Consider the following 25,132-nt stretch of genomic DNA (forward strand, 5'->3'; position numbering starts at 1 on the left):
CTACCAAACCCCCCTTGGAAGCAGGAGAAGAGGGGGGAGATCTTGGACTGTTTAAACCTGCAGGAGAGAGAGTAAAGAAAGATAAATTTCCACCGTCTTGAACCTGGGAATGGGGTGTCAGAGACAGACACTTTGGGGAAGTTCATTGACTGTGAAGAAAACGCTTTTTTGACAGATAGTTAAGAAAGAGAAACGTATTGATTCCAATGTTTCCTTTTGCACTTAAAAGGAACAAAATATCTGAAAAACAAAAGGAATTTTGTTGCTGGATCTGCTTTTAAAAGACGGATACAAACAGAAATTGTTTCCTCTAGAGGGAGCTTGTGAAACTGTTGCTGGAGTCGATCTGGGGAATTCTACAGTTGTGGAGATTAAGGATCGTGAGAACCAGACATTTGACCTTGAATAAGAATGTGCCCAGAAGAAGTTTTAGTGCTTGCTTTTTGCAAGACAAGTGCTTTACTGGAACAGCTACATGAGAAGATGGACTTGATGACTGTTGCAGTTAGCAATTTTGGACAAACAGTGAATACCTACATAGAAACCACGCAGGAACCAATCAAGGAATTTGCTTTGAAAGGGCAAGTTGTGCAGGAGACAATGGAGGAGGTTGTTGTTGAACCTCAAGTAATAGAAATGGAGCAAGTTGTGCAGAAGACAAAGGAGGAGGTTGTGGATGAACCTCAAGTAACAGAAATGGAGAGAGTTGCGGCCTTGCAGGAACATAAGTTGCTGTCTCTGACGACTGAACCTGGGGAAAGTCAGATTTGGAGAGATGGAGTACTGTTTGGTTTGGAGATGGGAAGCTGGATAGATCCGCCTATGCAGGGATGTTTTGACTTTTGGGATCTGGTTTTGGGCCAGGGGGAGTTTGGAGTTGTGGGGGCCCTTAACCTTGGAGGGACTTTGAAATATGCCTTCAAATATCTTTTGGATTTCAGTGCTGACTATGGAGAATGGGCTGACCTGTCGAGAAGGGATAAAGATACTGTCAAGTTGGAGTCTCCCCGAGATCTACCCCTCAGTGAGAAAGGAAGGAAATCAAGAATAAGATCAGCAGAAGACAAAGTAAAGTGCAGGTATAAATATGAAGAAGACCTGCAGAAGGGACATGGAAAAGACTTAAGAGCCTCGGATAGAAGGTCACCAGGTTGATGGACTAGATGGAAGGGATAGAAAGGACTGACAAAACCCGAGACCAGGAAGAAGAGACGATGGATGAAAATTAGAAGAAAGTTTAAAAATTCATTTAGAGAATTTTTGTAAAATTAATGAGTGTTAGAAAAATGTTGGAATGAAACTATTTGGCTTTAGTAGAAATGCTTTAAGGAATTATATATAAATAAGTTTTAAGCTTTAGGGTTTTTTAATGGTAAGATAAGGTTAAAATAAATTAAGGTAATTTAATGACAGAATATAGTGAAAGATGGAAAGGATTTGCTGAGATAATTAATAACTAGAATACAAAAAAGGGAGGCGTGAGGAGGTCGATGAAACAAGTTAATGAAAGATAAAGATTTGGGAATATTGGATTTGGTTTTTAATTTTTTTGTCTGCTTTTGTTTTTGGTTTTGATGTATTGTGTGTTTTGTTTTTTCCCTTTTTTCTTTTTATTGACTTGTATTGCTGAATTCCTTTTTGTTTGTTTGTTTTATTCTGTTTTTTATTTTTTGATGTATTGTAACTCTTTATTGTCTCTTTTTTTCGCTTTTTTGTAATTGTTAAACTTTTAATAAATATCATTTTTTAAAAAAAAATTAAATGTTTTCCACTTTTAAATAATCTTTCCCACTGAATGATGGACATAAAATTGGTTGGAGATGGCCTTAGAACCCTTCCCAGTTTCATGGGCAGCAGCACTTGCTTCTCTAAGAGCCTTGTGTTGTCTTTCTTCTTTGGCATTGTGTTAAAACACATCGGAATGCTCCAGACCAGCAAACTGCCAAAGCTTTGGCTCTTATAGAGGTGGGCACACTTGCTGATGATCAATTAAGCAAGGGCATTTGATTAGCAGCCGCTGCCTGCTACTTAGCCTCTTAATTCCTATGGAAGCAGTAAGGGTGTACTTAGTTTTTCACACACAATTTCTCCATTTTGGCTTTATTTCTGCTAAATAAATGATGAGACAGTGTAATGTGTCATGTGTTGTTGTTCATCTGAGGTTGTGTTACCTAATTTTAAGACCTGCTAAGGAACAGATGATTGTTCTTCATATATAAAACCACATAATTCAAAGAGGGGGCACTTTCTTCTTCCTGTGACTGTATATATCTATATCTCCTGCTGGCTGGTGCTACGAAGTACGAATTCTTTTAAATCTAGTAGATATTTTCCCATGTATAAGAACACGTCCCTGACCAGCAGCATCTCTTACTATCGGCTGCCCTACACCATGGTATACGAATAGTAATAATCTCAACAACTTTGAAGTTGTCACTCTTCTAGAATCATAGAATCCTAGAGTTGGAAGAGACCACAAGGGCCATCGAGTCCAACCCCCTGCCAAGCAGGAAACACCATCAGAGCACTCCTGATTTCCTCCTGCTTTTTATTCAGCCTGAAAATATTCACACCTATTGCTATTTCCCCCAATAATATTGCTCAGCTGCAGGAATTCTGACAAGACTGACGCACAAGATGCCCACTGCTCATCGGTTTCCCTCTTTTGTTTTGGTATCGGACACCAGGGGTTTCACTCTGGCACAGCTGCCGGTTTTTCACCCTTGAACTGGGAGAACGGGGGTTGCTACCTGCTTTCACGTGACCAGCCTGATGTCCACATTTGCTCCCTAAGCCTCATGTTTTCTAAAGAAAGGAAAAGGAAGCACAACCTTTTTCTTTTGGTCATGACCTCAGATGGTTGGCCACTTTAAACCAGCCTCAGAGACATTAATATTCTAGTTCCTCTTAGGAAATCTGGGCTCAGTCTCCTCCGCTCCTTTCTCCCTCGCTCTCTTTGCCTGCTTGCTTATTCCCTTTCCACTTCCCTGTTGGTATCCATCTGGCTTTTCTGTTTAGACGGGGGCACCAGTCTTTTCTCCTCACCTGGCAAGTGTCTAGCCCAGGGTTGTCCTGAACATTGCAATGCTGAGCAGAAAAGATGGTGTAGCTTTCTATGTCAGCTTTGAAAGGGAGGGTGAAAATGCAGCTCCTTTTCTGTCAGCGTCACTCAGGAAAATTAGTAAGGAATTGCGGAAGCCCTCCTAACACACATCAACAAAAGAAGGAGATGGTTGCCATGCCAAGATCCACGTGGCATCAGGTTCCAGAGGTCCCAGGCTTGCTCAGAGTTTGTGTCCTTTTGGAAATGAGGCCCAGCAGAGACTCTGGTGGGGTCTTTGTAATATATGCCTTATTTACACCTGAAACTGTGATGGAGGGGTTCACAGCATTAACCCCCCACGGGGTCTTTTTCCTTCCATAGCTGCAGCCTTGGATTCAAACAGAAATTAAACGTTGCTCTCAAACATTGCTCTGGCTCTCTCCAACTTGCTTCTTTACTTCTAAGTCACCTCACTGCCCCATCGCTGCTCTCAGCTGGCTTTTCTGTGGAGGGAGGGGGCACCACCCATTTGACGAATGTCACTGAGCCCTTTAATCCCCCATCACCTCACCTGGAAGCTATAACAACAACAACAACAACAACAACAACAACAACAACAACAACAACAACAACAACAACAACAACAACAACAACAACTTTATTATTTATACCCCTCCCATCTTTTAACCCTTGCTGGATCCCGGGGTTAGAGGGGTCCAACATTCCTGCCCCCAAACTCATAGCACTAGGTTTGAGTGACAACACTGTGCCAGACCTTGGCTATTAATAGATGTATTCCTTCTGCTCTATTATTTTCAATTGTTGTACTCTTAATTAATTAAGAAATTAATGATGAAAGTAATCATAATTCAGAATTCAGCAGATTTCATGTATTCAAGTATGTCAGATTCTGACATGAGCAAATGATCTCAAAATGTGTTTGGAGTTCTGGTTTTGTTTGTAGACAAAAGTCAGAATTGGGTGTGTAATTTGAATTGAAACTCAAAATCTGAAATCTGGTTTTTCAACAATAACAGAGTTTGGTGCTTTGCTATTTGATTTTATTACATGAAATATGAATTGTCTCACTTTACAATGTGTTCAACCCTGAACAGAAATCTGATAGATAAACATAAAAGGATAAATGTCCTTCATTTCTAAAACAGACAATTCAGCAAACCAAAGGACGTGAGCCTGTGAACGGGAGTGGACGGGAGACTGATAGCAGCACCATGTTTTGGCTATTTCTCTTCCCCACTGAGGCTTGACCCTGGCTCTCACGGCTGCTGCTGCTGCTGCTGCTGGAATGTCCTGCTTACCAGGGTGAAGCCAGCAGCCCCAAGCAGAAGTGTCGGCTTAGTGAGGGTAACCTCCTCCAGGAAGACCCGGCTGGGTGGCAGCCTTCTCAAAGCCTGGCTTCTTTGCTTTTGTCTTTCTCCAGCTGGACCTCTACCCTGCCGTCACCTACACCCTGCCAGCAGCATCAAGCCTCCAGTTCCACTCACTGAAGTCACTTTTCCTAGGAAAAGTAATAGGTAAGGATCTGTTTTTAAGAGCTTTTGTTTCTTGGTTTGCTTATGGCTGTAAGGTTTAATCAGAGGGTTAAGCCTATACAGTTATAAGGCCCAGATTATGATTAAATGGCATTTTTAAAAAATTGTGGCTGCTTTGTTCTATCAATTTATTGCAGACCCTTCATTAACTTGAAGCGACTGCTCTGTTGGGATTATAGTGTTATGCAGTCAAACAACTAAAAGGCAGTTACAGATAGGTAGCCGTGTTGGTCTGCCATAGTCAAAATAAAAAAATTCCTTCCAGTAGCAACTTAAAGACCAACTAAGTTAGTTCTTGGTATGAGCTTTCGTGTGCATGCACACTTCTTCAGATACACGTGTATCTGAAGAAGTGTGCATGCACACGAAAGCTCATACCAAGAACTAACTTAGTTGGTCTTTAAGGTGCTACTGGAAGGAATTTTTTTATTTTAACTAAAAGGCAGGTGAGTGAAACATCCAGGTGCCCAGGGCTGGAGGCTGGCATTGGAGCATCTGAGGGATTCTGCTGTTCATGTGCTTATTTATTAATTACTATAATTTAATAAATTTGTATATGACCCTTCCTCCGAAGATCACAGGGCAGTTCGCAGCACAAAGTTAATGGGCGGAGATCAGGAGTGGCACAGTCAAAGAGTTGCAAGCAGGTAGCTGTAACAGCAGACTTGTATCCACAGTAAATATCAGGGTTTGGACACTGGCAGGGAAGAGCCCTTTGCAGTTCTGTATCTAACTAGACATGGCACCATCCAGCCTCTGAAGTAGATAGAAAATGTATTGCGGTTGGGTCACTGGTGCAATGAAGTCATCACTCCGTGCCAAGACCTGGAGGCTGAGAGTCTGCAATTGCCATGAATGGAACTCCCTCACTTCACAATATAGTCCTGGGCCTTGTAAGATACACTTTACGGGTGCCTGTGTGCATTTGCTAGAGGTGCTTTGAAGTGTTGACTTGCAAGCACTGCTGACCAGCTGATGGCCAGCGATGGCTTTGTCGCCAACAATCAGCTGGCCTTAGTTGCACCAGCACAGCCAGCAACTTGGATGCAAAGTGCTGGAGGAAGCGCTTGAAATCCAAACCCCTTTCTGTTTAGGGGATCTCCTTTTCTGCAGAGACTCCCAAGACTGATTGGGGGCTACAGCAAGTCTCTTTAAAGGTGTGCCTCAAAGCATATCTTCAAAGTGTCTTGCTCACTGCCAGGCAGCTTGCTTGCTTGCTTGCTTTTGTTTGTTTGATTGATTTACATAACCCCCTCCACCACAAGATCTCAGGGCAGTTCACAAGCTTCATCATGCTGCCAGGTGGATGACAGGTGGGTTTGCCTGTGCAGAGTGGGAGTTCCCCCCACCCTGTTCTACACCTTGTGGGAGCTGTGCAAGAAGCAAGGATGCGCTCCCCTGCCCCACTGTGTCAAGCCCTACTGTACAGGAACCCAGCAGTAATATAGAGTGGTGTAGCCTGGCGGGGACTGGGGGGGGGGTCCTATGCCCCTGGTAAGAGAGAGAGAGAAGGGCATTTCCCCAAGTCCAATCCATCATCCCTTATAGCACCCACCAGACTGGCTTTCCTTTCTTTGGGCTTGAAGGGCATCTCTGGTTGCTTAGCAGTGCTCAGTGTTCGTGCCTGTGGGAGTCTGGGGAAAATGCCATTCTAGCATGCAGCTGGCAAGGAACACTCCGCACCCTTTCTTGCCACCTCCTGTCTCCTGTTTCCTTTCTCCCTCAGCCGTGACAAGAGTATTCCTCATAGTTCATAGACTTTTGCTACATTCATCCAGTATTCTAAGTAGGTTTGTATGAATCACTCTACCCAGCCACGCACACAAACACAAAGCAACTCAGTTTATTTATGACTTAGCTTTCTATTGTGCATGAAAGATTATGTGGCTGCAAAGATACTGAGCTGTCTCCATAAGCTGCCATTTTGAAAGACACTTCCAGAGGTTTAATGAAACCTTTGGAGAAACTGGAGAGGGAGACAGCAATCCTTGCCATAGGCCTTCCCTGCCACCAGCAAATTTAATATATTTACAGAGATCCCAGGGCTTTCTAAGGCCTGAACTCACAGGAACTCAGTTCCGGCACCTCTCAGGTGGGCACCATTGCCATTCTAAGAGAAGAAGGGAGGCGTTCATGGTGAGTTCCAGCACCTCTTTTTCTAGAAAAATAGCACTGAGAAAACCCAAGTTGATGAGATGTTGGAAGTTGTTGACTGTATTTCTTGGGTTTTTTTCACATTATCTTTTTTTTGAGCAGCTGAAAGGGGTTCTTGAAGGTATTTTCAGCTGTGGTGCTTGGGGAGGAAGGTTCAGTGATAGGCAAATAGCTTTGAGAGGATTTTCATTAAGGAAAACTATATGGACCAATTTATGCCCCAACCCATGACTGTTGTTTTTTTTAAAGGAAAAGCATGACTCTGCCACCTCTCGTGGGAGTCTGTTCCACTGCCAAGCAGCTCTTACTGTCAGATAGTTTTTCCAAATGTTTAGTTGGAATCTCCTTTCTTGCAGCTTGAAGCCACGGGTTCGAGTCCTACCCTCCTCCAGAGCAGGTCAAGGACACCTGCATTTGGCACACATCTGAAATACAGATAGATCTCTCTATCATATCTATCTATCACTCTAAATGTTTTTTAAACCCACATTGAAATGGATAGCCCACCCAGCCTACCCCCCAAAAGCAGCAGTCTCCATTTTGTCCATTGTGAAATGTTATAACTAAGACTGGTAGCATTTCTCTTGCCCACTTCCTGGGCGAAATTTTGTTTTTTTAAAGATGCAGAGATACCTGAATGCATTCACAGAACAGGAAAAGGGCAGTGAGGGCTTTGAATGAGTGAATGGGGGAGACAACAAAAACCACAAAAGACTTGAGGCTGTATTCCTTCAAGTCTCACTCACTGAGGGAGGCGAAAAGTGGAGGAATGAATATCAGTCACTGACAAAACTAAAGCTGTGTGAACGCTGACCTGTCAAATGCATACACAGAAAATTTGGATCTAAACAATCTGCTTGCAATATAGTCCCCCAACAGTAAATGTCTGCTTCTAAAGCCTCCTATTGTTTGGGGAACTAGGAAACATAAAACAATCTATATGGAGAGACATAGAGGAAGTAATTCAGATATACTTCCCCCAGATCAGTATGTTGACCTTTCCCCCAGTTCCACAGTCCCAGGTTTATATTAGCAAGCTGTTCCATCAAGTTCCACGAAACTAGAAGGATTGTTTGATTGTGTGATTGACACTTATAAAGACCTTCGGATGTGCAAATTTAATTTCTCTCACTCACTCACTCTTTCCTACACACACACACACACACACACACACACACCCCTTTTAAATCATTTCATTGGAAATGGACTGTTGTAAACGCAACGGCCTAATTTGCATGCAATTCTAAGCCGAACCACAGCTTGGCACAAATGAGCCCGTGTGCTTCTTCCAGGAGAGACAATCCTCTGATCCTGCTGCTTCTACACTGCTGTGAGCTAAGCTATGGTTTGTCATAACATTACGCTCATGGCTTACCCTGCCCCGACATCCCATGAGCCGTAAGCCATAAACCACGGCTGCATGCGAGATAGCAGCAGAATTACTGGCCCCCAGCAAAGGATGTGATTGGTCACAGAATGCATCAGTGCTGTGGATACAGCAGCCTGCCTCCTCTGTGGGACGTTTTCTTAACTAAATAAGTATATGAGGGGCAGTGCAGTATAGTGGTGAGAATATCAGCCTAGGTCATGGGAGACCAGGCTTCAAATCCCCACTCAGCCATGAAGCCCCCCCCCCCCGACCTTGGACCGGTCACCATCCTTTGAACTAACCTACCCCAGAGGGTTATTGTGAAAATAAAAGTTGAAAAGCAGGGTCTGTGTTTCTTGGAGGAAAGGTAGAATATTAATGTAATAACCGACTACAACTGAACTGATCACTTTGTAATAATATAGAGGCTGGCATCCTAGGCACACCTACTTTGGAGTAAGTCCCTCTGAGCCCCAGGAGACATGCATAGGAATAGGATCCACACTTACAGGGAAGCTCTTTTCACTCCTGCTGTGTTAAGATTTAGGCAGAGGTTTGTCCAGCACAGCGTGGATTGCTCTGCGTATGTCTTGTATTGTTGTGTTACCATGGTATTGTTGGTGTGCCCATCGCCACTGGAAATAATTGGTCCTAGCTATTTTAAATTTGTATATTGATTATGTTGTAAGCCAGATCTGATTTTCTGCTTCTAAATTCTGATGAATTCTGGTGATGCTGCCATTTTTTGCCAAGGGAAATACAGGACTGGCATTTTGTTGAGAGGCATAGAAAGCTGTGCCGGATATCTTCTGTATTCCCAGTGTCTGTTGGAATATTAGAATTCCTCCTCTCTGCACTAAACACAGACAGTTTTGTTGGCCAAACTATCGTTTTGTTGTCATTTCTGCAGAGTTGCTTGTGGGAGCACCATTTAACATGTTAAAGAGGTCTCATTTTCCTTTCCAGTGGCAGAGAAAAGAGGACTATTTGAAGTAGCAGAGGAGGCATTGTTGCAGGATACTTTAACAAAGCCCTTCCTTGAGAAGGAAGCTGAGCCATGCAGTGAAAAACAGGCAGGTGGACATGACACAGTCAGACCCTTCAACTACAGCTCATCATTTGTGATGCCTTTCTACCTGTGCTGCTTTGCCAAAGTGCAACAAATGTCCTTTCTTTCGCCTGGGTCTGCAATTGTCCTGGGAATGTTTGTCTTTCTCCTTTTTGTCCATTAAGAAGCTCTCAGAATCACTGCCTTCCCCAGCTGTCTTTACGTGGTTTAGCCCGACCCCTTGCTTTTTCTTCTTCATTAGTTTGTAAACACTTTTTCTGTTGCAAAGAGCCACGGAAACATGGGGCTGTGGTAAGAAGGCACAAATGAAAGAGAGGGCTAAAAAAAACCTTGCTGTACTCGAGGCAAGGAGGGCCCTGCATGTTGTGTTTGTGGGGAGGGCACAGGGAGGAAGAGAGCATCTAAGGATTCTGCCCCCGAAACAGGGTAGCTAAAGAAAGTGGAACCCAAGTAGGCAGAAAACTCTACGTAGTGGAGACTAAAGACTAGAAGGAGCATATTGATTTGAACTCCTCAGCCAGTTCTTTGAAGGTAGACTTTTAGTATTTTTCAAACCATTATCTAAATCACGTCACTACTGACATGGCTCAGCTAAGAGCCTTCTCTCCCCATTCAGTTCCTGCTCACTGTCAAAGAGTTCTTACTTCTTTTGAAAAAGCCTTTGTAGGCATCACCGTTTTTTTGCTTCTGCTGAACAGATTATGGTGGGAGGATGCAAGACAAAAGAGTCTGTGGCTGATAAGGGCCTGAGACAAAAATTGCATGGGCTGTGCAAAACTGCCGCTTCCTTGCATGCCTCCAGTATACTGCCTTTCCACTTGAACCACGATACACCCAAGGAATTCAGAGAGAGAAATCACAAAGTAAACAACTCTGTGTGTAGGTTTACGATTCATGAAACAGAGACTGAAATCCAAATATCTCATAGTCGGAGTTCTGTTGAGACTGCAGCAGCGCAAGTCTACACATAGTTTCCCTCATGGACTTTTTCAGAAATATTTGGATTGCTTGGCTTTGAGATACTGAGTTGCTCAAGTCATTATTATCTTGGCATTGTATACATTATTTAAGATTAAATGAATTAGAAGTTGTTGAAACGCTGTACGTTGTTGTAAATGAGTTTTTGTAAACCTACACACTGAGTTGTTTAGTTTGTGATTTTCCACGTGAACTATCATGTATGGTGCCAGTCATGATCAGTCGTGCTTTTCAACGTTTCCATGATGCATTACAAATAGAAGCTCAAGGTTTTCTTTAGCTCCATTCTGCTTCCCCACTGAAAGGCCTCCTCTTGTACAGGGTGGGTGTATCTGTATCCACGGGGCCTCTTTTAAAGGACTCACCCTGTAATTCCCTGAAAATAAATCCAAGGGCACTGAGCACAGCAGCAGAACCATCAATATGGAATGAAGAGATTTTACCTTCCCACAATTTACATGCATATTCAGTGCAAACTAATTAAAGGGTAAAGATCAAAACTTGAAAAAGTGTTCATTTACATAGAGTATGCAGCAAGAATATCCTGATTTATTTATTTTTTATAAATATTTTATTCAGTTTTCACAATAAAAAGAATACAAAGACAAAAAAGGTACAAAGTCACAAAAAACAATACAATACAAGAATACAAACATTAAGCACATTAAAGGGAAAAAAAGATAAAAACACAAATAATGACAAAAAACAAAAATTCCCTCTTTCTTAATTTCTCATCTTCAGTTACCTTATTTTCCCGACTTCCTCACATCTCCCGTTCTTGCTTCCCTTTTTAGAAATTTATTCAGCAAATTCATATTCTATTAGTTTATCTATTGTTAATCCAATCTTAAATTTTTACTTTGTTGCTAAAAGCCCCTGTGGTTCATTTCAATATCCTTAACATTCAAAAATTTTACAATATTTCTGCAAATATGTTTTAAATTTTTTCCAATCTTCCTCCACCGTCTCCTCTCCCTGGTCTCGGATTCTGCCAGTCATTTCTGCCATCTCCATATAGTCTATTAGTTGCATCTGCCAATCTTCCAAGGTGGGTAGGTCTTGTGTCTTCCAATGCTTTGCGATGAGAATTCTTGCTGCTGCTGTGGCATACATAAAAAAAGTTCTATCCTTCTTTAACACCGATTGGTCCACTATGCCCAGGAGGAAGGCCTCTGGTTTCTTCAGGAAAGTACATTTAAGTACCTTTTTCAATTCATTATATATCATCTTCCAGAAGGCCTTGATCCTTGGGCACGTCTACCAAAGGTGAAAGAATGTACCTTCGGTCTCTTTGCATTTCCAACATTTGTTATCAGGCAAATGATATATTTTTGCAAGCTTGACTGGGGTCATGTACCACCTATACATCATTTTCATAATATTCTCTCTTAAGGCATTACATGCCGTAAATTTAATTCCGGTGGTCCACAACTTCTCCCAGTCAGCAAACATAATGTTATGGCCTAGGTCTTGTGCCGTAAATTTAATTCCGGTGGTCCACAACTTCTCCCAGTCAGCAAACATAATGTTATGGCCTAGGTCTTGTGCCCATTTTATCATTGCCGATTTTACTGTTTCTTCCTCAGTATTCCATTTCAACAGCAGATTGTACATTCTCGAAAGTGTCTTTACATTGGGTTCTAGCAATTCTGTTTCCAACTTTGATTTTTCCACCTGGAAACCAAGTTTTTTTATCCAAGTTATAAACCTCTCTTATTTGAAAATAGTGTAACCAGTCTCGCACCTTCTCTTTAAGTTTTTCATAACTCTGCAGTTTCAATTTATCACCTTGCTGTTCTAGAATTTCCCAGTATTTTGGCCAATTAGCTTCCATATTGAGTTTTTTCAAGGCCTTCGCCTCCATAGGCGATAGCCACCTTGGGGTTTTACTCTCCAAAAAGTCTTTATAGCTTATCCAGACATTAAACAGTGCTTTTCTGACAATATGGTTTCTAAATGCCTTATGTGCTTTAACCTTGCCATACCAGAGATATGCATGCCACCCAAATACATTATCATACCCTTCAAGGTCCAAAGCATCAGTGTTCTCAAGAAGCAGCCATTCCTTCAGCCAGCAAAAAGCAGCTGACTCATAATAAAGTTTTAAGTCCGGCAGGGCAAACCCCCCTCTGTCTTTAGCATCAGTTAGAATTTTAAATTTTATTCTGGGCTTTTTGCCCTGCCAGACAAATCTAGATATGTCTCTTTGCCACTTCTTGAAACAGTCCATCTTATCAATAATTTGCAATGATTGGAATAAAAATAACATCCTCGGCAATACATTCATCTTAATAACAGCAATTTGACCCAGCAAGGAAAGCTTCAAGTTCGTCCAAATTTCTGAATCTTTTTTCACCTCTGACCAGCATTTCTCATAGTTATCTTTAAAAAGATTTACATTCTTAGATGTCATGTTCACCCCCAGGTATTTTACCTTCTTTACTATTGTTTTAAAGGACTCACCCTGTAATTCCCTGAAAATAAATTCAAGGGCACTGAGCACAGCAGCAGAACCATCAATATGGAATGAAGAGATTTTACCTTCCCACAATTTACATGCATATTCAGTGCAAACTAATTAAAGGGTAAAGATCAAAACTTGAAAAAGTGTTCATTTACATAGAGTATGCAGCAAGAATATCCTGATTTTTAAAGGAACAATGCACTTATGCAGGTGAGCAGTTTAACTTAACTGTATCTCCGTGTGCATTTGTAGCTGGATTCAGGACTGAAACAGCCTTGGTCAACCTGATGGAGGACCTTCATTGGGAGAGTGACGCTGGAGTGTGACCATGATGCTCCTACTCGATCTCTCATCATCTCTGGATACCAACAATCCCTTGGACCATCTGTGGGAGATGGGGATCAGGGGCACTGTTCTGCAGGACTTCCAATAGTTTCTCCCTGGACGATTCCAGAAGATATCATTTGGCAAATGTTTCTCAGCCCCCTAGTGCAGGGCACTAGATTGTCTCCAGTGCTACTGAACATCTATATGAAGCCACTGAGAGTGATCATTAGGATATCTGGAGTGAGGTGCCATCAATATGCTGAACTCTGTAACATTTTATTCAAAATGGTTGTACAGGTCCTGGACCAGTCTGATAAACCAAGTGAATCACGGAAAGACAAAAGCTCTGGGTGTGAGCAGATTCTGGACTGGAAGACCAGTCAGTTCTCTGCAGGGAGTTGCACTGTAGGAGCAGAGGTGTAGTCAGGGAGTACTCCTGGATCTAGCTCTGTCGCTGGAGGGGGGCACAGGGGTTCTCAGTCACTCGGAGTGCCATTTACCCACTTTGGCTGGTAAGGCAACTATAGTCATTTGTGGATCAGGGTAGCTTGACCACAGTTGTCTCTGTAGGAGCAACCTCAGGGTTGTACTACTGCAATGCACTGTATGCAGAGCTACCCTTGGGCTTGGTGGAGAGGCTACAGCTAATGCAGAATGGAGTAGCTAGGCTGTTTGTAGGGGAAACTGCTGCCAGGATACTACTGTCTGTGGGATCTGAACTTGCCAACAATTGATTACTGTACCAGGTTCAAGCTTTTTCGTTTGGTGGAGCCACAGAATATGCACATTAACTTACACGGATTCAACTATATGCACTCAGTAAAAAAAAAAAGTGGGTGACCAGCAAAAAAAACCCAACAACCCCAAGACAGATGATCCCACTTGCTATTTCACTCAGCCAGAGACCTAGGAGTGAGTGTGAATCCCTCGCTGGGTGCAATTTGTGTTCCTTCACACAACATGGCCCCTAAGTGCAAGCCACTTACCTGTGCGTCCTCTGATGCGTCCTCTGATGCTCAGTCAAAGAGACAGCGTTTCCCATCAGGGAGAGGGATCTCTGGAGCTTTCAAGGACCCACTGTGATCAACCATCTGCACATTTTGAGGATAAAGTCTCGTACTTCAGAGTGACTTTGATTCTGCTGTTTTTGCAGTTCTAACTGAAGTACCCAGTGCCAAAATCTGGGTTGTGTCATGGGATCATTGTCAATTTACGCAGCCTGATGTGGACAAGGTAAAGGTAAAGGTACCCCTGCCTGTACGTGTCCGACTCTGGGGTTGCGTGCTCATCTCACTCTAGAGGCCGTGAGCCGGCGCCGTCCGAAGACACTTCCGGGTCACGTGGCCAGCGTGACGAAGCTGCAGCTGGCGAGCCAGCACCAGCGCAGCGCACGGAAACGCCGTTTACCTTCCCGCTATAAAGCGGTCCCTATTTATCTACTTGCACTTAAGAGTGCTTTCAAACTGCTAGGTGGGCAGGAGCTGGGACCGAATGACGGGAGCTCACCCCGCTGCGGGGATTCGAACCGCCGACCATACGATCGGCAAGTCCTAGGCACTGAGGTTTTACCCACAGCGCCACCCGCGTCCCTCTTGTGGACAAGGTACTTGTGGCTATTTGCCCAACTGCATGTCCTCTTGAGCCACATCACTTGGTTCACAAAATCTAGCAGAGGGGGTTGTTGGTTGGGTCCACAGCACTGTTAATGATTCATTGCACGAGGGACTGGCCCCTCTCACCTTGAAAGAGACAGTGGGACAGCCACTCCTAAAGAAACTGGCCCTGGACCCTTCGGTTAGGTCAGTCAAATTTATTTGTTAGAAACCGTTGGTCATCACAACAATACAAACAGTATAGAAGTATACTTTAGCACAGGTGGTCCCAGCCCACAAGACCCCATGTTGTACAATGAAATTCTCCCTGATCCTTTGAGCTGCTAAGGTGAATGCATAAGCCTTATCTGTACAGTGGTACCTCGGGTTAAGAACTTAATTCGTTCTGGAGGTCTGTTCTTAACCTGAAACTGTTCTTAACCTGAAGCACCATTTTAGCTAATGGGGCCTCCTGCTTCCACCGTGCGATTTCTGTTCTCATCCTGAAGCCAAGTTCTTAACCCGAGGTACTATTTCTGGGTTAGCGGAGTCTGTAACCTGAAGCGTATGTAACCTGAAGCATATGTAACCTGAGGTACTGCTGTATTGTATTTATTGCCATCCATCAACAAACAGATTTTCTCCCCATTATTCAAAAAGGAAACTCTCAGGAGAAACTACTTTGATAAATCTGTCTATAGGGGAGGGAGTATGAGATTTGAACTACCTACCAGGTGGTTGTAAATACCACAGTGCTGGGACCAATGCAGGCATTCTGGAATGACACAGATTCTCTAGACCCATGGGACTAAGCCAGCCTTGGCAACCTTTCACCAAAGGTAGGAGGAAGCTACAGGGCTTTGGAACCTACCTTATGTGACCATGTCCAGGGAGTACCTAGGGGGAGGCTGCCACAAGGCCCCATTTTATCCCCAGTACTATTTAATATCTATATGAAGCTGCTGAGAGCAAGAGCTTTGGGTGAGGTGCCATCTTGAGCCTTGATGACACAGGTGTATTTTCCACAGCAGCTGAATCCAGCCTGGATGCAGGGATAGGCTGGATGAGGGGAAACAAGCCGAGCCTGGATCCCAGCCAGACAAAGGTGCTGTGGGTGCCTGGTTCCCACCACATTGAAGAAATGGCCCATTGTTGCCGCTTTCCTGCCGAAGGAGCAGATTCACTGTCTGCGGTGCTTCTGGATCCAGCATTGTCCCTGGAGGCCCAAGGATGGCTTCAAGCAGCTTTTGCCACTTTCAGCTGTCCAGCTGCGGCCATTCCTGGACCAGGGTAGATTGACCATGGTAGTCCAGGCACTGCTGTGCCCTCTGTATGGGGCTTTCTTTGCAGTTAGTGAAGATTCCTGCAGCATGGTTGCTGGCAGAAGTGAGACCATGTCGGCATATTACACCTCTGCTCAGAGATTTGCACTGGCTGCCAAGTTGTCACCAGGCCAGATTTAGAGTGCTCCCGTTAGTGTATAAAGCCCTTAACAGATTGGGACCAGTCTACCTTGGGAATTGTCTTGCCCCACATATGCCTAGTCAATTGCTTCAGTCTGCAGAACTGGCACTTTTACAGGGGCCACACAATGGCTGTTCTGTGCTTGCAAGGAATAAATCCTGCAAAATATTCTGAACTTTAAGCTAGGAGGGGAGCTTGTTGGAAGCAGACCCACATGCCTTTTCTGGAAATGCCCTGCAAAATACTTTGGAATTGCATGTGGCTCGGATCAGCCTGCTGTGCTCCATCCAGCAGCAGCAGCAGCAGCAGCAGCTTTTCATATAATTGCAGAGTTGGAAGGGACCCCAAGGTCGCCTGTCTTTTAATGAATGAATGCAGGGAAATGGTTAATACAGACTTTGTTGCAACAACTACACAAGCCACCCATCATTTCCCCTCCCAACTCAAGTCATAAATGCAGAAAGATTAAGTAAAAACTAGATATTTATTATAGAAAGAAACTCCCACTGCATCCGTGCTATTTCTCTCTAGCAAGGTCAAAAAACTAATACAGTACTAGCCCAAATATCAAAAGATCCTCAAAGTAGAAGACACATCCTGTTGCTTCTCTGGTTACCAGAACATGCTACAAGCTTTTAGAAGATCTGGCCTTCAAGGAAACAACTCAGGGCATGCTCAGAACCGGTGTATTATTCAGATGGGCTATCCTCTGGTGCAGCAGTGCTCCTCAAGCCCCTGAATTGCCCTCCTAGCGACAGAGGGAGTGGGAATCTGCCCAGCAGGGTCTGGAAAGCTGGCTGTCGGAATATTCAAATGTCTGCCACATGTTTTTCTACCTAGAGAAAAATGGGAAGGAGCTCTTTGCCATAGCCCTACTTTTTGATTAGGATTGGTGGCATGATGCAGGAAATGGATTGGCTGAGAAGAGATTTACAGAAATGTCTCCAGAAGCATCACTCAGTTTAAATGGAAGTATAAAAAATGTGTGGGACAGAAAAGAGTGTGTTACTCTGAGATGATGATGATGATGATGATGATGATGATGATGACTGGCAGGGTAGGGTGTTAAAAATAGCCCTCATTTGGAGGGCTGTGACCCAGTAGTCCCAGTGGAACAGGGGTTCCACAACTCCATGGGTTTGTAGCCAGAGTTAATTCAGCCTTGAAGGCGGGGGTCTCGGGTCACTGTTTATTCATATTTTTACCTATTTGCAATATATTGATTTAAACCCCTATGCATACCACAAGTCTTCAAGATGAGGTGAGGTAGAAAGGGCAGCTAAATATTGTTAAAGACAAAGGACTCTATATTTTCTGTATCAGCCAATAAAGGCAGAACCTCAGGAAGGTCTGAAAGAGTGCTGGGAAATGGAGGTCCCTAAAGCCACAATGTTTGTTGCTCAGACAGAGCCATCAATATCAAACAGAACAGTTGCCAGCAAGGAGCTTTTTATTATGCCTAGGGAGAAGAGGAGAACAACTTATTAATATGCCAGGAGGGTAATAAAAATAATAAGCATCAACATTTCCCCCTTCAAGCTTCTCTTTGGCAGCACTTGTCTCAAACATCTCATGGCACAGGGTGCCATTTGCCATTTGCATGCAGAAACACATCACAAAAGTTCTGGAGGGCTTATTAAGCCCTATGTTTGTTAATGGCAAGGAAGAGAAAGATTAGCATCGTAAACCACTGATTTGCCCAGTTCCACATTTAGAAACAACCTGGTCACTCTCCTATGTGCCCTGGAAGCCACAATTGGTCCCAGACTCAGCTCCCAAGATTTTAAGAGGCGCTCACTTTCTCTGTAGTGGTGCCTCTCTTGGAGTCAGACTAAACTACACATGACATGCGTCACCTGGCTTTCCCTTGAGGGTAGGATATACTCAGTGTGTGGGGAGCCACGTTGGGACAAATTGTTGTTTTTGAAACATGGCGGTATGCCTGGGCACGCCTTGCATACACCTAGCAATGCTCCCCACAGGGCCGTCTTTACCTGGGGGTGCAAGGGGTGTGGTACACCTGGGCACCGAATTCTGGTGGGCACCAAATGTATTGGCGGCAGTGAAAAGCAATGGAGCAAAAGACATTGCCCCCCTCCTCTGTCGCTCTGTTACTCTGTAGCGTCAAATATTTCTGATGAGTCAGGAAGCAAAAGCAGCTATCTCCGCTGCGTCGTTACAGGCAATTTTCCTCCCCCCAACAACTTTGAGATGGTCATAAAAAAATGGGGGCGGCTAAACTAAATTTGGGGGCATTGGGTGGCTCTTTGTACCCTGGCGGCGCATATGCTAAAGATGGCCCTGGCTACCAATGAGATTATGGCCCTGGCAAACACAAAGCTCAGATGGTACCCAATACAGCGGTACCTCGGGTTAAGAACTTAATTCATTCTGGAGGTCCGTTCTTAACCGGAAACTGTTCTTAACCTGAAGCACCACTTTAGCTAATGGGGCCTCCTGCTTCCACCATGCGATTTCTGTTCTCATCCTGAAGCCAAGTTCTTAACCCGAGGTACTATTTCTGGGTTAACGGAGTCTGTAACCTGAAGCATCTGAGGTACCACTGTATTTCCTTCTCCACCAGCACCTCTCCACAATTTGGGAATCAACACATTACATGTTTACATACATTAGTAACTAAAAACTTGATAATAAATATTCATAAACATGGAAGTATTTGTTGTCGAGGGAGGTGGTTTCTTAAGGACTGGGGTGGTGAGCATTTCAGCTTCGACTACCTTGAAGGCTCATGAAAGTTCATGCTACAATAAATTGTGCCCTGAGAAATCTGAACCATTATGTTGTTTTTGCTGCAGCAGAGGAACATGGCTTCGTCTCTGGATTTCCATTCTGATTACTCCTTTGTTCTCTTCTGCACTTAATGCATTTCTTCAGAAAGCAGTAAAGCATCCAACCAGAGCAAAATAAAGGGCTCAGAGAGGCAGGAAGCAAATCTATCATGCCAAGACCTAGCATTTCTCTTCTTACCAAGAGACTCTCAGAAACTCCAAATCAACAGAAGTAGCCAATTATTGCTAAATTAAATTCTCATTTTATGTTCACTGCATGCCAATTATGCTACCGATAAAATATTGATAAAAGCATTGAGGCAGCCCTCCAAGTGGTATAGAAATCGGGGGGGGGGGGGCTATTTTCCAGCCTTTTCTTCCATTCACACAGATACTTGGAGATCTGCATTAAAGACTTTTGCAAACTTCTCCAAAAAAGGCTTGTCCATATTTCTATTTTACTGCCAGGATCCTTGTTCCGGCGAATGCACCTCTGTGCAGGATGCTGTGTTCCACGTCTACCGACTCAGGAGCCTGCCTTGGTATTCCAGTTGCTTCTTGGGAACCCCAAGGGAGGAGAAGGCTCTGGTCCTCCGGTCCTGCTGTCTGACTTGCCAGAGGCATCTGGGTGGCCAATGTGGAAAGCGGAGGCTGCCTCAGATGCGCCTTTGACCTGACCCAGCAGGGCTCTCCACGTGTTCTTGCACAAGCTCCTAGAGCTCAGAGGAAGCTGTGTGTCGTTCTCCTTGTGCGCTGCTTGTGTGTATCTAGGTCAGTCAGAACACAACCCCACACTTGTTGAGTCCTGTGATGCCGCTGCATCTGCAACCCTCATTAAAAACAGCAGGCCGACCCTGTCTGAATCTACTCTGTGTAATTGACTTTTAGCAATGTGTGAAACTTTGATTTCCTGAAGGAAAATCGTGGGCTTTCTCAGGGCAATTTCAATTCTTTTTCTACCGAAGTGTTTTCTCCCCCGCTCCTGAAATGGTTATAGGTCTCCTGCAGCCGTTAATTCTACCTTTAAATTAATTTTGTAATTCAGCAAACTCTTATTTCAGGAAATACATAAACTTGATAAAGAGCTACAACAGAAATATTTTGGACAAGTGAAAAAAGAGTGAGTGTGCAGCTGCAAGCAACCAGCTTAGTATTTTCAAATAGTTTGTATGTAGACCATGATTATTTTTGGAAGTTTGGTCCTCGAGTGCTTCTTGGAACCCTGTTGGCATTTCAAAATAAAACTAACAGCACAACAAAGCAAAATGCTTATTCTCAGATACATTTATACTCTGCGATAAGGTATCCCCATGTATCTATTAGGAGGTGAGGATGAGGATGAGGGTGATGATTTTATTATTTGTATGCCGCCCATCTGACTGGGTTGCCCCAGCCATTCTGGGCGGCTCCCAACAAAATATTAAAAACACAGTAAAACATCAGCGATTAAAAACTTCCTTCTGTCTTCTAAAAGTCAAAAAGTTGCTGGTTGCTTTGTTGTTAATAGTAGCCTTAACTAAATATCAAAAATTGGCAGTTTATATTAGATAAAAGGGCTGTTGTTTTTGTTCATATTCTAAATCTTATGACATCAAGGGATAATAATTCTGTTTTGAGATCTGTTTGTAATTAGGTACCTGAGGAAATAGAAGTGGGGACCAGTTAATGGATCATTAGGGGTGGTAAATAAGGATATTGATTGATTATGTGTGACTGACATCTAGTAATTTGCAGCGCAGCAGGTTCAGCAGGGGGCGCAGCGCGTGGGAGAGAGCAGCAGTTATTGTCATCCTCTTACCTTTCGGTTGTTGAAATTTCATTTAGTTTGCGTGAGTCTATACACGGTAATTTATTATCTCTGTATCCTGACTTTCATTCATGGGGGATCTCCCAGTAAGAGACAGGCCTGAGCAACGCTGCTTTGCCCTGGCAGGTGCCTAGAGCATCCTATGCCTTCAGGGCTCATTCAAGGCCATTGTTTTGCTTCTGCATCTCAAGATTATATCATGATTGCTCACATTTTGAATTAGCGGCTTCAATTTTTGTGCAAACTTTTATATCCAAGGCCACAGTGTGACTGAAGGTAAATCAGAAAGAAACATAAATAATTAAAATAATGCACTAATAAAAGTATACCAGAACAAATATAAAGGTTGCCAACACCTTTAAAGAGTTATCCGTCAAGGATAATGATGCTGAATATTTATTCATATTTCCACAAAATACTTCTATTTACCAGTAGTCTCTTGAATTTTTATCACAACTTTTTCCCATATTTGAGTATAGTCACTTGGCTTATTTCTCTCACACAACATAATTTAATAAATTGATGACAATAACTTTTATGTTTTATTCTTTCAAATAGGTTTTTAAAAAATCTTAATCCATGCCTTTGACTTCTGAGCTAATTATTTTAAAAAAATATCTATTTGAAAGTATTTAAATAAGTCAAATCTTGCTCCCTTCAGCTTTTGCCTCTTCTAGGCAAGAGATTTGTCAGGTTTATGCTCAATCCAAACAAAATAACATAATTCTAATATAATCTCTTAACTGTTCTTCTTGCCACATTATCATATTCTTAATCTGATTTAGGATTTTAACTTCTGATATTTTAAAGTACAGTTGCAGTTTTTTCTTGATTTTCTTGTTTTCTTTGAGAATTTTCTTTTGTTTTTTACAATCAAAGAGCATATAATTTTTATGAAATAAATAAATATTGTTTAACAGCAGGTCCCATTCAACAGGACTTTATTGTGAGTAAAGTTGCTTAGGAGTGTGGTCTTAAATAGGAAGATAAGAAACTAATGGAGCAGAATTCACTAATTTAAAGAGTCTCCAGTTTACAACCTAAGGTTACATTTTCACTAAATGTGCCTGCTGGTTTGCATTAGTTAGTGATATTGAAAGGTCTGTATTATTGTCAGCAAGCTATTGAAAATGTGTTTCCATTGCATACTGCAATTAAATATGATCCAATTGTCCCTATCTTCAAAGTTCCATACCTATTTTTTGCAACCTCTCCTTCATAAACCCCTATACTGTACTAGCTTTTGAGGAGATTTGGAAGGTGGTTTTTAAAAATAGTGACAAATCGTTCCTGTTAAAAAATTGTAGAGACTAAGTGGTGTGTGCTCCAATTGTGTGCAGTGCTAAAATACAAGGTTTTATGGGACCACAAAGTGTTGGGTTTTTTCATTAAAAAAAGCGGAAGATCTCTGTCATACTAAATGTTTCCAGTTGAGAGGGATGTTGGTACATTTAGTTTCTGGTATAAACTCAGTTGCATGCTGGATTATCTTCCAAGGTTCAGTATGCACAAACATTCTCAATTAATTTTTACTAGATGAAATACTTAGTAAACAAAAATGCTCAATTCATGGTGGTTGGTTGGTTGGTTGGTTTTAAGGCATCTGCAAACTGCTAAAAAGGTGTCAGGGATAATTTTATGTTTTAACTCTTTTAGAAGACTTCTCTTTGGCCACTATTAACTCAGCACTCTGGTGTGCATTCTATGGGCTGCGGAAAATAATCTTTTGGATATGAGGCCAAACTTAGCCTTGTTCAGATTTTAACAATATGCCCTCAGTACTTCAAAATGTCTTCTGCTTAAAAATTCAAAAATTTGAATTTGTGCAGAGGAGATAGCTGAAGACATTCCACATTATCTGAAATAATACAGTAATATATATCATGCATAGAACAGATTCCTTCTTCAACTTTCAGACACTGAGAATATCAGTCACATTATCAGAAAAAAATAATTATGTTCTTATTATTATCCAATGAACTGTATTAAACACCAATGAAAGCTAACCTTCAAGCATGTGAACCACACTTCCATGTTGAGAAACACTTCAGTTTTGTTGCTTCATGTTAACAAGAGCCAAAGTAATAGCCAACATGTGAAATATGGTTGTGTTTCATTGTTCCCTTTTTAAACAGCAGCCATAGGAAAGCAGTAAGGATTGGGACCATTGTATGCAGGGATGTTTTATGCTGCAGGCCTAATGAAAATCCCCTCCAGCCCCAGCTGCTCTGCTGCCCACGGGGCTTATGGCGCTTCTCTCCTGCTGCAGGCAGCATCCCTCTGGGGAGCAACTGTTGTCAGGCCAAAGCAAATGGGGAAGTGTTAACCCCCCCCCCTTATTAACCATGGTTCTGCCACTTAAGTAAATAAAAGACATATGTGAGAAATGTGATGGCCATTTCACCTCCCATTTAGCTGGATTATCTATCTTCTGAGCGTCTACTATACTCTGAAGGTTGGCTATCAACAAATTCCAGCATAACTCTCTTTTATGCCTCTTGGCTGCTTTGTTTTATTGATCAGGGTTACCTGTGATTTTGTTTTGCTAACAAAACTAACTAATAAACATATTGCATAAGTTATAGGCCTGGCTTTAACTTTTTTCAAAAGTGTAAAAAGAAGAAGTCATGAGAGTGGCTACAGCTGCCATTCCTTGGGTTGGTCCCCTCTCCTCTGCCCCATGTTATGGCTCGGAGAGAGGGGGTGAATCCTGTCCCGCGGGTGCAAGTATGAAACTGCAAACACCTAAGGAAGCGCATGATGTGCAGCGCAGCTGAGGCTTCTTTGGAAAGGCTGGAAAGACACCCGAGAACAATGTTGTGCTGGTATATCCTCAGCCAACAGGAGGCACAGGCCTTTTTTGTGTTTTTCAGTCCATGTTGGGGGACACTGTTCTAGGAGAAATGACAACTGGAAACAGAAGAGCTTTTAGCAATATCAAGTGCTGGACCCACAGGCTGCTGCTATGCTGGGGCCATGAGACTCTGTGTTGGCAAGTATACAAAACCACCCCTGATGTTCTTTGGGGGCAGGTGGAGACTCAGGTGTGCCGCTTGGAGTTGCTGCACAGCCGCCTCCTGCGAAGGCAACACACTTTGGCTTCCTGGTCCGGATCCAAGACCCAAAAGTTGTGGTTGTTGTTTAGTCGTTTAGTCGTGTCCACCTCTTCGTGACCCCATGGACCAGAGCACGCTAGGCACTTCTGTCCTTCACTGCCTCCCACAGTTTGGTCAAACTCATGCTGCTAGCTTCGAGAACACTGTCCCACCATCTCGTCCTCTGTCGTCCCCTTCTCCTTGTGCCCTCAATCTTTCCCAACATCAGGGTCTTTTCCAGGGAGTCTTCTCTTCTCATGAGGTGGCCAAAGTATTGGAGTCTCAGCTTCACGATCTGTCCTTCCAGTGAGTACTCAGGGCTGATTTCCTTAAGAATGGATAGGTTTGATCTTCTTGCAGTCCATGGGACTCTCAAGAGTCTCCTCCAGCACCATAATTCAAAAGCATCAATTCTTCGGTGATCAGCCTTCTTGATGGTCCAGCTCTCACTTCCATACATCACTACTGGGAAAACCAGAGCTTGAACTATACGGACCTTTGTTGGCAAAGTGATGTCTCTCCTTTTTAAGATGCTGTCTAGGTTGGTCATTGCTTTTCTCCCCAGAAGCAGGCGTCTCTTAATTTCGTGGCTGCTGTCACCATCTGGAGTGATCATGGAGCCCCAAAGTAGGCACCCCCAAACGCAGCCCTCCAGATGTTTGGGGACTGTCTGCAGTTCCCATCATCCCTGACCACTGTTAGCTAGGGATGATGGGAGTTGTATTCCCAAAACATCTGGCGAGCCGAGTTTGGGGGTGCCTGTCCAAAAGGGACCCCGACGGGGAGCTGGGCGAGAGAGAGAGAGAGATCCGGTCCGCGTCTTTCGGTTTGCCTCTCCCGCCACATTTGGCTGTTAGAAATAGTATCCCCATTGGTTGCGGACTAGACTCCGGGTTTTGCATGCGCTCCTCACCTGCGTTTCTCCGGGGCGGGGCTGGCGATTGGCTGCAGCCCGACAGGCAGCCGGCATCCCCGCCGCCAACAAAAGGAGACGCGGAGGAGCCCGAGGAGGCGGCGGCGGCGGAGAGGCGAGGCGAGGCGAGGCCGGGACAGGTAACTGCCGGGGGGGGCGGGGGGCTCCGGCTTCTCAGGTGCTGGTTTTCCCGGGTGGAAAGGTCAGTCCTTGGGCTGTGGCTGGAGTTGCCTTTTTCGCAGCTTCTCCCAGTGAATCTCCATTCCCAAAGGCTGCCTCAGTCAGTCAGCAAAAAAAAGAGAGAGCCGACTGGGACATTAGACTGATAAATGTGTTCTTGCACGAGCTGCCAAATAATTCTGTTTTATGTCAATAAATGACGCTGATTCATACAAGCAACAGCTGTATCGGCGGCGGATCTGATCTTTCCTGAAGGTGCGTTACGTCCCGTGGAGTTTTTCATTTTTTCGGAGCCCAGTCCGTGATCCCTCATGTTGGCAAGAAACAAAAGGAGC

General features: G+C 43.5%; 1 protein-coding gene across 1 annotated transcript in view; it reads left to right on the top strand.

The window, feature by feature from the left end:
- The window catches only part of CNTNAP2 (contactin associated protein 2), a 1,020,100-nt gene that overhangs the window by 961,447 nt on the left and 33,521 nt on the right, over positions 1-25,132 (top strand). The window contains exon 21 of the mRNA XM_083468764.1: positions 4,485-4,578. Coding sequence (XP_083324890.1) covers positions 4,485-4,578 — 94 coding nt within the window. The remainder of the gene's footprint in view (positions 1-4,484; positions 4,579-25,132) is intronic.

This window comes from Podarcis liolepis, assembly GCF_965112155.1.
Source record: "Podarcis liolepis genome assembly, chromosome: 12".
NCBI lineage: Eukaryota > Metazoa > Chordata > Lepidosauria > Squamata > Lacertidae > Podarcis > Podarcis liolepis.